Below are 14,539 nucleotides of genomic sequence, written 5' to 3' on the forward strand. Positions count from 1 at the left end.
CAGATCAGCCACATAACCAACACATTACCATCACTCCCGCTATACTTGATTCATCAATCAAGTCATGCCTGATCATTGATTACTTCAAGGAAAGGAGGAAGGTTGAGATGACGTTTTTCAGGGCCCTGAAAGTAGCACACTAGGGTGTAGGGTTCCACTTGTGACAAACCCACATCTGGGTCTGTGTGTGTGTTCTGACCTTGAACTGTCTCTCCATGCGTGTCCTGCCGGAGGGCCCAGTGGTCAGCAGGTCCGAGACGTAGGAGTGGACCAGATCAGAGGTCACCAGAGTGTCCCTGCTGACGATGGCCTCCACAAGGGCATCGTGGATAAACACATACTGCTCCTGTGGACCAGAGAGACATAACACAGAGAGACACCTCTCACTCACATCACCTCCACCACGGCATTGTGGATAAACACATACTGCTCCTGTGGACCAGAGAGACATAACACAGAGAGAGACCTCTCACTCACATCACCTCCACCAGGGCATCGTGGATAAACACATACTGCTCCTGTGGACCAGAGAGACATAACACAGAGAGAGACCTCTCACTCACATCACCGACAGCAGAGCTGGGCCCGGTTGCATTTCAACCTCTAGCCCCTTCTCCTAGCTCCTACTGTATATGTTCAGAGTTTGCCTATTGGGCAGAGCCTTGTTGCTTCCACCTTTACAATATTTTCAGGTCTGTGTATATCAAAGCATGGCGTAAAGGTGTCTGGTAGCCTAGCGGTTAAGAGCGTTGGGCCAGTAACCAAAAGGTTGCCGGTTTGAATCCCCAAGCTGACTAGGTGAAACATCTATCAATGTGCCCTTGAGCAAGGCAATTAACCCTAATTCAGTGTTTCCCAAACTCGTTCCTGGGGACCTCAAGGGCTGCACGTTTACTTTTTAGCCCTAGCACTAAACAGCTGATTAAAATAATGAAAAATGGATAATGAGTTCCTTATTTGAGTTGGCTGTGTAGTGCTAGGGCAAAAACCAAAATGTGCACCCCTTGGTTCACACCAGGACAAGTTTGAGAAACGCTGCTCCTGTAAGTGTGCGCATTACCTCCGTCTGTACCAGGTAGTTCCTCTGTGTTCTGACGTGTTTGAGGAAGCCCAGTATGTTGACTGTTCCCTGGTCCTGGATCTGTTGCAACATGCTGTCCAGCACAATGTAGGTCCCTGTCCTCCCCACACCAGCACTACACACACACAGGACATACTTGTGAGAGAGTCCAACACAACACGACGCTTCCCTTCAGAAATGAATACTTGGATACCCACCTCCTGCACCAAGCCATTGGATCTGCATAGTGTTATTCAACCTTTTCTCAAGCAACAGTTTTGCCAAGTCCCCCCCCCCCCCCCTTCACACCCAGCCCACCTGCAGTGTACGAGGACGGGGCCCATGTCCTGAGTCCTGGCCTGGGTCGAGGCCTGTACGAAGGAGAGGACAGGCAGGGTGTATTCAGGCACGCCCATGTCAGGCCACTGGGTGTAGTGGTACTGGACCACCGTCCTCTCAGCACAGCGTCCCCTCTGGGAAGCCTGTAGGTACAACACACAGCCGGCAGGGTCAAACAGACTACAAGCTCTGTGCACTGCAGTGCATCTTCTTCAAGGTGTGTGTGTGTGTCCAGGAAGGTACCTTTTGTGAGGTGTCTCTGAGGGTAAAGGTCCTCAGGGTATAGTAGGCCAGGGTCTTGGTGTCTTTTAGGGTCACCAGGAAATGACCGTACTCCTCCTGGTTCTCCATTGGCCAGTACTGGTCACACTTCCTCTGACATCACAGAGGGCGAGAGCCTCAGTCACACAATGGTCAAAGCAGTCATATAAAAGTAACATAAACATTTCACAAACGTAGATATGTTCCATTTGTCTTCCCTGTTGAACCAATGTTTTCTGTTTAAACGGTGTAAAAATAGACACTTTAACACAGTGCCCCAGCCTGCAGTCTGTCTGTGTGACTAACTGACCCGCCCCTTCTCCAACAGGTTGGTGATCATGACGATGACTCCAACATTCTCCTGCCACACCATCCTCCAGAAGTCCTCTGTTCCAGACTTCAGGGGCCCCTGGGCTGCGATGTAGGCCCTTGTACGCTCAAAACCCTGACAGGAACACACACACACACACACACACACACACACACACACACACACACACACACACACACACACACACACACACACACACACACACACACACACACACACACACACACACACACACACACACACACACACAGATCAATCAACCAATCATCCAGTCAATCTTCCATACTACCCCTCAGTCGGTATTTCTATACTAATCCCATTTACATAGTGTACGTACATGTTTAGTATTCGATATAGATATGGATGATATTAATGATTAGGAGAGGAGCTACTTACATCAACAAAGTTAGCATTGATGTAGTCTCCACCTTTTCCCTCTTCCAGTAGTTTGACTCTGCTGTGGTCATCTAGACCAACAAAGAGGGTTAATGAATAGTCTGTATGTGTGTGTGTGTCTGTGTCTGTGTGTGTGAGTGAGTGAGTGACGTACAGGCCATGATGTTGATGTATCGGTTCTTGTTCTTGTTGTCTGGGTGGTTGGAGCTGTCAGTAGTGATGCCCATCTCCACCGTGCATGACTGCACCTCCTGTCAGAGAAACACACACTGGCACTCAGTCACACAACCCTGAGACATGACCAATACACACATCCGCACACACACACACACACACACACACACACACACACACACACACACACACACACACACACACACACACACACACACACACACACACACACACACACACACACACACGCAGAGCCATTACGAACCAACACACACAACCCGGCCGGAGTCCAATTATCAAATAGAAGGTAGCATGCAAGAAGAACACAACAAACAAGAAAACACTCAAATACATGACAGCAGACAGTACAGCTACTCAGAGATGTGATCCATGCAACAAAGAAAACACTATCAGTCAATTCCAATGATAGGATAAAGAGAAACGGTCTTCCTGATTCCTGAGGTCAAACATCAAAGATTCAGGAAGTCCTGATGAATCAGGATAAGATGAGATGACACCGTGCGCATATCTAATCTAACACAAAGGGAGTCTTACCTCATAACACTCTGTCACAATCTAATGGGAGGGGGAGGAAGGAGGGGCGGGGGGTGAGAATGGGAGTTGGAAGGGTGGTGGGGAGGAGGGGGTGAGAATGCAGAAGGCACAGCGATGAGGGGTTGGGGCGACACACAGTGACCAGTCAGTGCAGATACACAGACATGAGGAACAGCTCTGCGTGTGTGTGTGTATGTGTCTGGAGGTAGTGGGCATGCCTATTGACAGAGTCACCTACTGATCCACACAGTTTAGCAAACTGTACGCCATGTTGACACCTAACATTGTATTGGAACATTGTCTTGGAATGGGTGGTGTGAACATGGCACTGAAATGTCTACAACGTTTGCCGAACTCTGTGTCTCTATAGCTATGTACAGGGTGTATTAGAGTATGGTTACCTACAGAGGCAGTGTAATGTAGTCCCTCACCCAAACATACAGTACACCCTCAACATGCTAACCCACAACCACAACAGGTACAATGAGATATATAGGGACATCTAATACACATCTACAGACAACAACTAAAATGGGGCTCTAACCATTCTCATCGGCCCTTAAACAAACGTTTCTGTTTCAGATAGTGACACCTTCCAGACAGGATGCCTCACTTACCAGTAGTGTTGAGTTCAGTTATAGTCTGAACTAACATAGACTTTTATAGAAAGGAATTAATGACAGCTTTAGTAAGCAGTGAGGGTCAAATCCCGACTACAACACTATGTCTAGGTGATGTTAATACTGCTGGGGAGCATTAAGAGTGGTATGTATAGCACATACAGTAGTATCAGGCTGATGTCTCTCTCACCTCAAACTCCTTGGAGAAGGTGTTGGTCTGGTGAAGCTCTGCCACGTGCTTCACAAACTGCTTCACTGACAGCGCCTCGTGCTCTTCTGGTAACACAGACAGGAATGGATGAATGGACGAAGGTGTGTGTGTGTGGTGTGTGTGGGTGTGTGTGCGAGTGCGTGCGTGCGTTACCTGTGGTGAGCAGCAGAGGTGAAGACAGAGCAGAGATGACTTTGGGTGAGGCGGTGTCTTCAGTGTAGAAGTCAACCGTCTGGAAGCAGTTTCTGTTGAATAAACGTTGAAAATAGAAATATAATTAATAGAGCTGACACAACTCCCAATTCTACAGAGCAGACAATCATACCTGCTCTACACAATACATTTCTATCTGAACATACACTGTAAAAAATGTCCTGTAATTTGGCAGTAAGTTACTGTAATTTATTTTAGAGGACAGCTAGTGTGATACATTTTACAGTAATTCATTTTACGGTACCAAAAATGTGACTGTAATTTTTGGGAATTACCCAGTATTTTATTGGAATTACCCATGTAGCAACATATTTGCAAGTTTTCATTTTAACATTTACATTTTGGTCATTTAGCGGTTGATCTTGTCACAGTCAGTGAGAGGTTGAGAAAGGTTGAGAAAAAAAGTCACAGTCATAGCAAGTAAAAAGATTCTCCATTACTTGTAATTACAACAAGATATCTTATAATATATCTCTGGATAGTGCCAATTCAATACTGAGATATTTAGAGTAACTTGATGACAGAGCAATGAAACACAGTACAATAGAGTAAAACGGACTATCAAACTATAAAAAATACAGTATTTGAATGTAATTACAAGGGATTAGAGCGAGCAGGTTGGCTGTAGGCATTTGCATATTAATGAAAACTAGGTGTTTCATATCACTTGCACTTCTAGAGGCCTAATCAAAGGCTTCCAAACGGTCCGTGATTACAGGGAAAAACAAATCAAATGGACATGGTGAAATATTCAACCATTAAAAGACCCACTTCTACTCTGATCTGTTCCCTATATATACACTGAACAAAAACAGAAACGCAACATGCAAAGTGTTGGTCCCATGTTTCATGAGCTGAAATAAAAGATCCCAGACATTTTTCGTATGCACAAAAAACGTATTTCTCTCAAATGTTGTGCACAAATTTGTTAGTTTGCATTTCTCCTTTGCCAAGATAATCCATCCACCTGACAGGTGTGGCATATCAATAAGCTGATTAAACAGCATGATCATTACACAGGTGCATCTTGTGCTGGGGACAATATGTCACCCCATTGAGCATGTTTGGGATGCTCCGGATCGACATGTACGACAGCGTGTTCCAGTTTCCGCCAATATCCAGTAACTTTGCACAGCCAATGGAGAAGGAGTCGGACAACATTCCACAGGCCACAATCAACAGCCTGATCAACTCTATGACCCCAGAGATTCCTTCTGCTTACACAATATTTCACCACAATGCACCACAATTAATACAGTAAAATACTGTGCCCTTGAAATGATAGAAAGGTCTTACAGTGTGCTGGAAAAACAAATGCACAGTATTTTATTGTGGAATGTATGGTGATCTACTGTATTCAGTTTATACAGTAAGCTACTGATACAATTACAAAACGGCTAACAGTGCAGTGTGCTAATCCTACCTCCAGTAGATGAGGATGCCCACCAGGACCAGTAGACAGATAATGGTGAGGGTGGATACCACAGCCAGAGGGACCACTGTCCTCCTCTCCCTTTCAGAAACACTTCCCACCATTTCTACCCTTGATTCATGGCTGCTGTTATTGATCTCTGGGGGGGGGAGAAAGAATCTGTTATTATTTACAGACCCGTATGCACACGCAAACACCCTGGATTTGAAAAAAACATCCTTTATTCATTTAAATCAGTAGGAAATCTGTTACCACCTCATTGAGTACAAATGCCATAATCATATTTCCTCTGCTACACAATAAAATCTCACGTCACTCTCTGAATAACATCACCTAACCTGCCACCGTGATGGGAGATTCCTGAGTGTACGTTACCTTTCCTCAGCTCCTCCACAGCCCTGCTGTCAGGGAGAACAGGGACACGTAGATCTATACAAGGGATATGCAGCTCTATACCAGAGTTACCAGGCTCCACTTGGACCCCTCCATCTCCAGACCCACTAGCCTCCCCCAGCACCACAGACCCCTGGGGATTGGCCCCTGCTCTGTCCACCTCGGACACACCACTACCAGTCTCCCTCTCAAAGTAGAAGCTGGAGGAAAGACCCCCTAAGTCACCGGTGCTCTCTCCCTGTGTCTCTCCCTCTGTTGGGTCCATGGCTGAGGCCGGTGTGAGTGAACGTAGGTCTGTCCCAGGGGAAAGTGTCGCCCCTCTCAGCCAGTCCTGACCTAGGTTGACCCCGTCCCCATAGAGGCCAGAGCCTGAGCCACTGATGTCTGTCTGTCCAACCGGAGAGGTCACCGTCTGTCTGTCCGACCTGGGGGAGAGGGTGGTGTCTTTTTCGAAGGGGGTGACAGACGGGCCGATGGCTGCTGTCTCTTCTGAATGGCTGAGAGAACGGTGCAAGGGGGTGTAGCCCCCTTGGGAGGGTGTGAGAGAATCCTCCTCAGAGTGGGTGACAGAGGGGTATGGGTCTGGAAAGTTGAGAGGTTCTGTGGGCCGCTGAACCCAAGTCCCCCTCTGAAAGCTGGTATTGACTGGAACAGAGAGGCCTGTCTGGTCAGACTGAGTGTGAAAAATAAGCACTAAACGGAATACTTAACAACACTAAATCAGACGACCAGAGAGGAGCATAACAACCACAGAGTCTGAGCGGTTATACAAAGCAGCCACCAGAGGGCAGACTGGAGTCAGGGAGGAGCCACCAGGTCACACACAGCAAGGCAGGTAAAGAGTCCCAGAAGGAGACATAAGATGTGAATCTTTATGATTCAAGGGAAAGAAGATAGACTGGCAGAGGAATACCCACCACCGCTGGGTACCGGTAGGAGACATGGATCTCTGAAGTACCAGTGTGTCCCAGTATGAACCGCTGGGCAACCAAAGGATGAGAGAGAAGTTGAAAAGGGTAGATCGCTGTCGACAGACACAAAGAGCTGGACTGTTGCAGCACATCACCAGCGTAACCACCACCAGCCAGTAGAGCGCGAGTCCCTTCACCACCATCATTATCACCATCGCAGGTCTAAGCGGCAATATCACCCTTATAGACAGCGCAGCAGACGGAGAGAGGCAGATGGACCAAGCAGAGAGGTACAGGTCACACAACCATCAAACAACCATCACACAACCATCATACAAACGCCACACAACCAAAACACAACCTTCATACAACCATCAAACAGCCCTCATAAAACCATCAAACAACCATCATACAACCATCATTCTACCCTCAAACAACCACCACACAACCAAAGAATGTAAGAGTGCACTATACAGTACCAAGTTTTGGCAACAGGAGGAGAGGCAAAGGCATAAAGGTCATGTGTAATATATTTTTATATGTACACACACAGACATTTACAGCACACATGCAGGGCTGCAGGGCACACAGGTGTTTCTTACCGGTGACTATGGGATGGGTGGTGTGCTGTAAGGCCTTGACGAGGCCTGAGGTAGTGGAGGAGCCGTAGGCCGTGGAGAGGGAGTTGCTGGGACTTGAAGTCCTGGATCTGATCCAGGGCACAGAGGGGGTTGAGGTTACCGAAACCGGGGTCTGTTGAATAGGGGTGGCCCTTGTCACTGTGCTAACTCTGTTATCAGAGAGCCTGGACGTCAAAACCAAGCCCCTGTCATGTCCTTTCATTGTGACTTTAGGTCTGGCAGTAACAGGACTGAGAACTCTATCATCCAGGGTTTTTTTCAGTGTTGTTTTAGATGGCGTAGTTGCGGTTTCTAAGGCAGTGGTGTTGACAACGTCCTCGTAGTAAACATCAGTGACCACCATGCCCCCCGCCGGAGGGGTGTACATGTCGCTCTCTGGGGGTAGCAGGCCGATACCGGAAACGTCAGGTTTCTGGGCAGCGGAACCACGGTTTTGGTTCCGCTTCTGCTGAGGCGACCGCGACAATGAGGCCTCCTCTGTGATTGGCCGGCGGACAGGCGGCGGGCTGTTCGTCCGGGAGACGGGAATCAGGAACCCCGGCTGGTCGGTCACCATGGTGACCCACATGGCGCTCTTGCCGTTGGAGGCGGCGCTGGTGAAGGGGCGGTGCGGAGGTATACGCTGCTTCTTCTTGTCCTTCCTGGTCTGGTCCTTCTTGGGTTTGTCCACTCTGGACTGGTTCACAGGGTCCTGGTCGATCCGGTTCTGGTCATCTCTGGTGCCTGGTGGTACCGGCACAGAGCTCACCTGGGAGGCAGCAGTGGTGGAGGGCTGGTCAGGGAAAATCTGCTGGCGACCCTCTCTGGTGCTGCTCTCTTCTACTGGGTTCTGGTCTACTGGGACCTGGTCTACTGGTTCCAATATATCCTCAGGTTCCAATATATCCTCAGGTTCTGTGTTGTCTGGATCAGACTCAATTTCTGGAGAAAAGAGAATGGGTGGGTATATATATATATTAGACTGTCACGATGAGTACAACTATTTTGATAACTTTCATACTTACTTTCAACTTTAAAGTCCGTTAACCTAAGTTCTTTATTCTCTCCTATGAATCTGAGTGGCATAGGCTCACGCTGGACACAGATTCAACCTTTTCCTGGACTAAAAATCCCTTTTAGAATCTGGTCTCTCGTGACAGCCTTGTGGGTGCCCGAGACTATAGCTGGTCTCACCCGGGTCCTCCTGGGGCATGTCCACTATAATCTGGTCACTCCAGCGTCCCGTCAGGCCATTGGTGCAGACAGCTACCACCTGGACCACATAGCTGCTGTTGGACAGGAGGCCGGGGATGATGGCCCCCTGAGAGAGGGTGATTGATCAAATAATATGTCAGTCAACTCATCAATACATCAGCCAATCACACTCAGCCAATTACAGTAGTGACGGTCAGTTGCTTGTCTCAGCTTTTTTCACCCTATTTAACATATGAGGCTGATTTCTGACTTACATGCAAATGCTATCGATTTGTGTGAGAAGGCACATAAGGTCTAATGAACACAAACCATTGCACGCACACGCACACACACACACACACACACAACAAAAACAATCACAGCCGTATTTATATTGTATATTGTAAACCTCTGGCCAGATGGTTTACAGGCATCTTTTGGTTATCACTATGGCAACAGCCTCCAGGAACAACACAAAACAATCACGAGAGAGAGAGAGAGAACGTACGAGAGATGGAGAGAAAGTGGGAGAGCGAGAGAGAAAGGGAGAGAGCGCGAGAGAGAGAGAGAGAGAGAGGGAGAGAGAGAGAGAGAGAGCGAGAGAGAGAGAGGGAGAGAGAGAGAGAGAGAGAGAGAGCGAGAGAGAGAGAGAGAGAGAAAGAGAGAGTGAGGGAGAGAGAGACGATCCACAGGCAAGTAGTCACTTCCAGCACTGACTGGTATGCCACAGTAGATGGATAAGTAGACAGGTGTATTACCACGTCCTGGTCTCCGTCGGTGCGGTACTCGTGTTTGGGCTGGTTCTGGTCCTGCAGCCGCTGGTAGGTGACAGAGTACCAGTCGATGGTGGTGTCATACACCACACGGGGGCGCTCCCACATCACCATGATGGTAGTTTCGTTCTGGGCATCCGCCTGCATGTTCTGAGGCTCCGAGCTGCACACTGGAGAACACAGAAAAATTAGGTTAGATTCAAATATAATCTCTGATGATAACATATGTTTGTGTCTGGTTATCAACATGGTCAGATCGGGAATATGTCCATTTTCCACACTGGGGAGACAATGAGAAATTGGGATAGAGTTTTCCTAAGGAAAACATGTTGGTAGACAACAATGTCTCTCTTAGAGCAACACTGGAAGAGGGAAAGGAAGAGGTAAAGGGAGACATTTTGGGTATAGATATATAAAGGGAATAGATATCTATGCTTTTTGCATTTCTGAACAGACATATTTCAATTTCAAAAAAGAGAAAATGTCAAATAAATTGCTACACTGAAAGAGGGGGAATTACAAAGTCAGGTTTCCTAGCAACCCAGAGAGCTTATTTGGGGTATTTTTAAAAGGCAGAGAGAGAGAGAGAGAGAGGAGTTCTTTGATGAGCTGCACTCGTAAGACCTTGGGAGTAGGCTCTAAAGCATCAATGCTGAAAATATAGGGGAATCTCAATTGCATACTCCTCGCGTCCTGGCCTCCTCAAAATCCATTGGAGGAGAAGGTCCAAGGGGCGGGACCTCTAGCTTTCCCATCCAATCGGTTTTGAGAAGGAGACGAGTAGAGAGGAAAGAGGACGCGAGGAGTCTGCATTTGAGATCTTCCCCATGTGGCTGGTTACAAGGGCTTTTGATGCTAGTTCCTACTTCACAGTCTGGCCTGTTAGTGTTACAGTACAGCTCAGTGTGAGTGGGAATCATGCTATGGTTTTACAGAGGTCTAGTATGGGAGAAGAGAGAAGCCAGAGGCAAGGTCAGCATGTGGTAGGTAGGGTGGGTGCGGAAGGCTAGGGGTCAGCTGTTGGGGTCAGCGGGTAGATAAGGGTCAGGGGTCAGGCATTAAAGTAGAACAGGTACATACTATAAATGACAACATAAATGACAAAGGTGAAGGCCAGAGTTAGAGGTAGGGGCTAATAGTAAGGTTTTAGAGGTCAGGGGTTATAAGTTAAGGGTACGTACTAGGAGTGAGGATCATCTTTGCCATTGTAAGGTGAAGGTAAGGATTAGGGGTCTAGGGTTAGAGGTTAGGGTTCAGGGTATAGCCTACAGGTACAAACTGGGGGTGAGGACCTCAACTGTGCCTGTGTAGAAAGAGTGTGAGGGACAGGGGTCAGAGGTCAGGGTTCAGGTTGAAGAGTTACGGACACATACTGGGAGTGAGGACCTCCTCTGTTCCAGTGTAGGAGGAGAAGACCTGGCCCAAGAACTGCTGCTGCTGCTCCCTGAAGTTGTTCTGCAGGTAGTCCATCAGCATCACATAGCCTGCCTGCTGCATGGTCATCACCTCACAGAACACCTCCAGCTGAGAGGGAGAGAGAGCGGGAGAGACAGAGGGAAATTGAGAGAGAGAGAGAGAGAGAGAGAGAGAGAGAGAGAGATGTGAGAGAAGTGCATTCATTTATGTCTTGTGTGCTTCACCAAAGTAGCCCTTTAACCTTTAAGGGTCACGGCTTGTTTCGGCCACTACCCTACTTCTTCTCCCTTCCTAAATGTTGAAAAAACACTTTCTGCTCTAAAGTGGATGATGGAGAATAGATGAGGCAGGCAGAGACCCTGTGTGAGTTAACTAGAGCAGTTCTGCTCCAGGTTGGTTCAAACTGAGATTTAAAGAGCAGGAAGTGGAGGGGAAATGGGAAGGTCCTCCCCTGTGGAGGGAGAGTTGTTGTCTCTGCAGTGTCTTCCTGCTCCTACTGCTACTGCTGCTGCTGTAGTGAAATATTGATATTGTGTGTGTGTGTGTGTGTGTGAGTGTGTGTGTGTAAGGTCTGATGATGGAGTGTTTAAAGAATTGTCATGGCAGAAATCAGGGAGAGTGCTGCTCTATTTTCGTGGTGTGTTTGAGTGTCTCTGTACCCACTGAGTACATATGCCCACGTCACACCTCGCTTTGCCGGCCACACGCACACTCCTGTTCTCCTGCTCTTCTCTGTTCCTCACACTTGGGAAGCGGTCTCACTGTATGACCTCATCATGACACTGCCTCGCCGTATAACATCATCACGTGTGTGTGTGTGTGTGTGTGTACCCCCACGTTTATGTGTGTGTGTGACACTCACCTGTGTCTCAGAGATGGGCACGGTGTGTTTGAAGACGATCCACTCCACCGTCTCAGAGCAGGGCGGGGAGGTGAGGGAACCGTTGTACGTGTAGTATTTATCAGTGGAGTTAGGGAGCAGGGCCAGCAGAGAGAAGGGCTCAACATTCCCAGTCTTACCTGAACGGCAGAGAGTGATAGGTGAGAGTGATCGACACACCTGCTTTTCAGTAGGTCACTGGGACTCCTGAACCCGCCGAATATAGAAATAGAAATAATAGAACGCAAAATTAGAGTCAAATAAATAGAGTAGAACAATGAGCAGCTGCATACCGAACCTGTTGACGCTGTTGACCCCTTCCAAGATGGTGTTGTAGTTGTCATTGTTATCTAGGCTGGTCTGTGGAGCAGAAATCACAGTGAGCTGACATACTAACATGCTCGCATACGATCTAGGATGCATTGATTCACGCTAAGTGGCAAGCAGTGTGGACATTGGTTCAGAGCTCCACCTCAAACAGGACAGCCAGCGCTGCGATCCTCCCTCCATCCCTCACCGCATCGTCTATAGACTGGTACAGGCCTGACTCATAACACAAGATCTGCATCTGGATCAGAGAAAGAGAGAGAGAGAGAGAGAGAGAAAGACAAAGAGAGACAGAGAGAGGGGGAGTAGAGATCGTTATTCATTGTGGCGCGTAGTCATACTGTGCACTGCAGGGGCGTGGTGTGGTGTCATTTGCTCCGATTGGACGATGTGCCACCTCCAGGGGGAACTTGAGTCCGTTGAGGCTGTGCTCTGATCCGTCTGAGGAGGCGTTGCAGCGGCCCCAGTGGAACGTCATCCTCCCCAACCTGAACCTGGTGCTCAGACCACCGCCACTCACATAGTACTCCCCGTCCAGGCCTAGCACCACTGGAACACACACACACAACTACATTACCCACCCACTAGTCTTTGCGTGGGCAGCCTTCCAGAGCCTGTCTAGTTCACTCGGCTACGTGAGAAGCCTGGGCTTCCCGAGGCTTCCCACCCACCAGCGATGAGCTTGGAAAACACATATTTTTAATTACCGGGTCTATGACAGCATACACAATGGTCCTTGCCGTTTGTACATGCCACAGTCTCGTTTCAAATGACAAATACAGAACGTGTTCAGCACAGTTAAATGTTACAATTCAAATAAAACCAGAATGTCTCCTGAAGCCACAATACCCTTTTCCATATGTAAACACATCTACACATCTACACATCTACACAAAACAGCCCTCCTCCGTCTCCCTGGCCTGATCCCTATCCTCACACAATGGACTCATAATGGATGCTTCAAAGAGATGGTTTTATCGGTGAATTGCTTTTCTGTCAGCGTGTCGGAACAGAGAGATTAATACTACCCAACAGGCAGCATTTTCATAACACAGCCACAGGGAGAGATGATATCCAAGAGTCATTTAATTTCCTCTGGAAGACAGACCAATTATTCTCACCTCTCTCTGTCTCTTGCTCTCTCCATCTATCTGTCTCTGTCTCTCACTAAACCCATCGCTCACATTGAGTTATATTTTCTTAACTATCTCTGTATGTGAAGATTAATATGACACCGGAAACAATCTGTTCTTACTACTACTACTTAATAACCATGTGGCGTTTTGTGCCTACTGAACACGACCCATGAAAATTACCCTTCTCACACTACAATGCCAACCCGAACTGTACTACCATGGGTTGGATATTTAACAGCTCCTGTCCTACAGTACCTGTGTTGCCGTCGTTGTTGATGGTGGTGGTCTCTGGGGTGTTCTTCTCCCAGCCCTCCAGCTGCAGGCCCTGGTACTCCACCCGGACCTGGGTGAACGTCTCGTCGATGTCGATGGGTGACTGACGGGCATTGTTGCACGCCGGGTACCTCTTCCCCCAGATCTTCTGGTTCAACTGGCCTGAGAAGGACAAACATAGAGAGAGGATGAATCTTTACAATGGATCACAAATACCGAAGATGGGAATGAGATGGCAAACAGGTCATTGTAGCTGAACAACTCCCACACAGCCCTGCAGGGAGAACAGCTTGAAAGGAAACACTTTATAGAGGTCAGTTACAGTTGACTATAAACACATTTAGTATTTGTTTCCTGCTGCAAAACGAATCAAATGTGCCATTTAAATAATCCCTCAATATCCATTGTGACGACAAGTCCTGCAATGACCAATCGTCATAATTCTCAAGTGAACTTTAACCCCAGCTGCGTTTACACACAGCACATGCAGAATCAGCTCTACTGCATCCCCCTCTAGTCCAGCCGATGAGGAGTTAACAGAGCAGATGGCCTGACAGTTGGTCACAAATGACTGGGCAGGTGGCGTACAGATTTAGTATCTTAATTTGATCACCGCGTTGCGGGAGAACTTTTAAACTTGTCGTGTATTTGAGGTTTAAAGTTGCACTATGCAGAAGTCGCTCTGCCGTTTTCCTGGTTGCTAAAACTCGAATAGTTTATGTGACAAAATAAGCTAGCATAGTGTAGAGAATCTAAAACACTGAGAAATATATTTTCCATAACCAAATATATTGTCCTTTCTGCAGATTGAAGCTGGTGTACAAAACCATACCGTTTCCTGCTGTGGCAAACTGTCTCAAATTAAGATCCTACAACTGTACATACAGTACATCATATACATTACAGCGCTTACAGTAAGTACATCCATACAGCAAACCAAATGGCCCATATGTAGGGTATGCTAGCATACATCCACAATATACTGTACTGTGAGTATTCTGACATTCCCTGCTGAGTCTTTGAG

The 14,539-nt window shown here is 47.6% G+C and overlaps 1 protein-coding gene across 4 annotated transcripts in view; it reads right to left on the reverse strand.

Moving 5' to 3' along the window:
• Window positions 1–14,539, reverse strand: part of LOC110500211 (receptor-type tyrosine-protein phosphatase zeta) — a 50,776-nt gene that overhangs the window by 7,554 nt on the left and 28,683 nt on the right. For 2 of the 4 annotated variants that reach the window (XM_036957591.2, XM_090214180.1), the window contains exons 3-22: window positions 13,498–13,677; window positions 12,504–12,655; window positions 12,252–12,347; window positions 12,073–12,139; window positions 11,762–11,919; window positions 10,857–11,007; window positions 9,469–9,653; window positions 8,711–8,837; window positions 7,499–8,458; window positions 5,584–5,731; window positions 4,101–4,192; window positions 3,927–4,012; window positions 3,117–3,137; window positions 2,542–2,638; window positions 2,388–2,458; window positions 1,971–2,105; window positions 1,643–1,774; window positions 1,379–1,542; window positions 1,061–1,196; window positions 200–346 (exon numbers count right to left, since the gene is read on the reverse strand). In XM_036957591.2, the coding sequence (XP_036813486.2) occupies window positions 200–346; window positions 1,061–1,196; window positions 1,379–1,542; window positions 1,643–1,774; window positions 1,971–2,105; window positions 2,388–2,458; window positions 2,542–2,638; window positions 3,117–3,137; window positions 3,927–4,012; window positions 4,101–4,192; window positions 5,584–5,731; window positions 7,499–8,458; window positions 8,711–8,837; window positions 9,469–9,653; window positions 10,857–11,007; window positions 11,762–11,919; window positions 12,073–12,139; window positions 12,252–12,347; window positions 12,504–12,655; window positions 13,498–13,677 (3,305 nt within the window). Of the gene's footprint in view, window positions 1–199; window positions 347–482; window positions 519–1,060; window positions 1,197–1,378; window positions 1,543–1,642; window positions 1,775–1,970; window positions 2,106–2,387; window positions 2,459–2,541; window positions 2,639–3,116; window positions 3,138–3,926; window positions 4,013–4,100; window positions 4,193–5,583; window positions 5,732–7,498; window positions 8,459–8,710; window positions 8,838–9,468; window positions 9,654–10,856; window positions 11,008–11,761; window positions 11,920–12,072; window positions 12,140–12,251; window positions 12,348–12,503; window positions 12,656–13,497; window positions 13,678–14,539 lie in introns of all 4 variants that reach the window. The other 2 variants (XM_090214181.1, XM_036957592.2) reach the window with 2 other exon arrangements.

This window comes from Oncorhynchus mykiss, chromosome 21, assembly GCF_057628025.1.
Source record: "Oncorhynchus mykiss isolate SJ-2025 chromosome 21, ASM5762802v1, whole genome shotgun sequence".
In the NCBI taxonomy this organism is placed as follows: domain Eukaryota; kingdom Metazoa; phylum Chordata; class Actinopteri; order Salmoniformes; family Salmonidae; genus Oncorhynchus; species Oncorhynchus mykiss.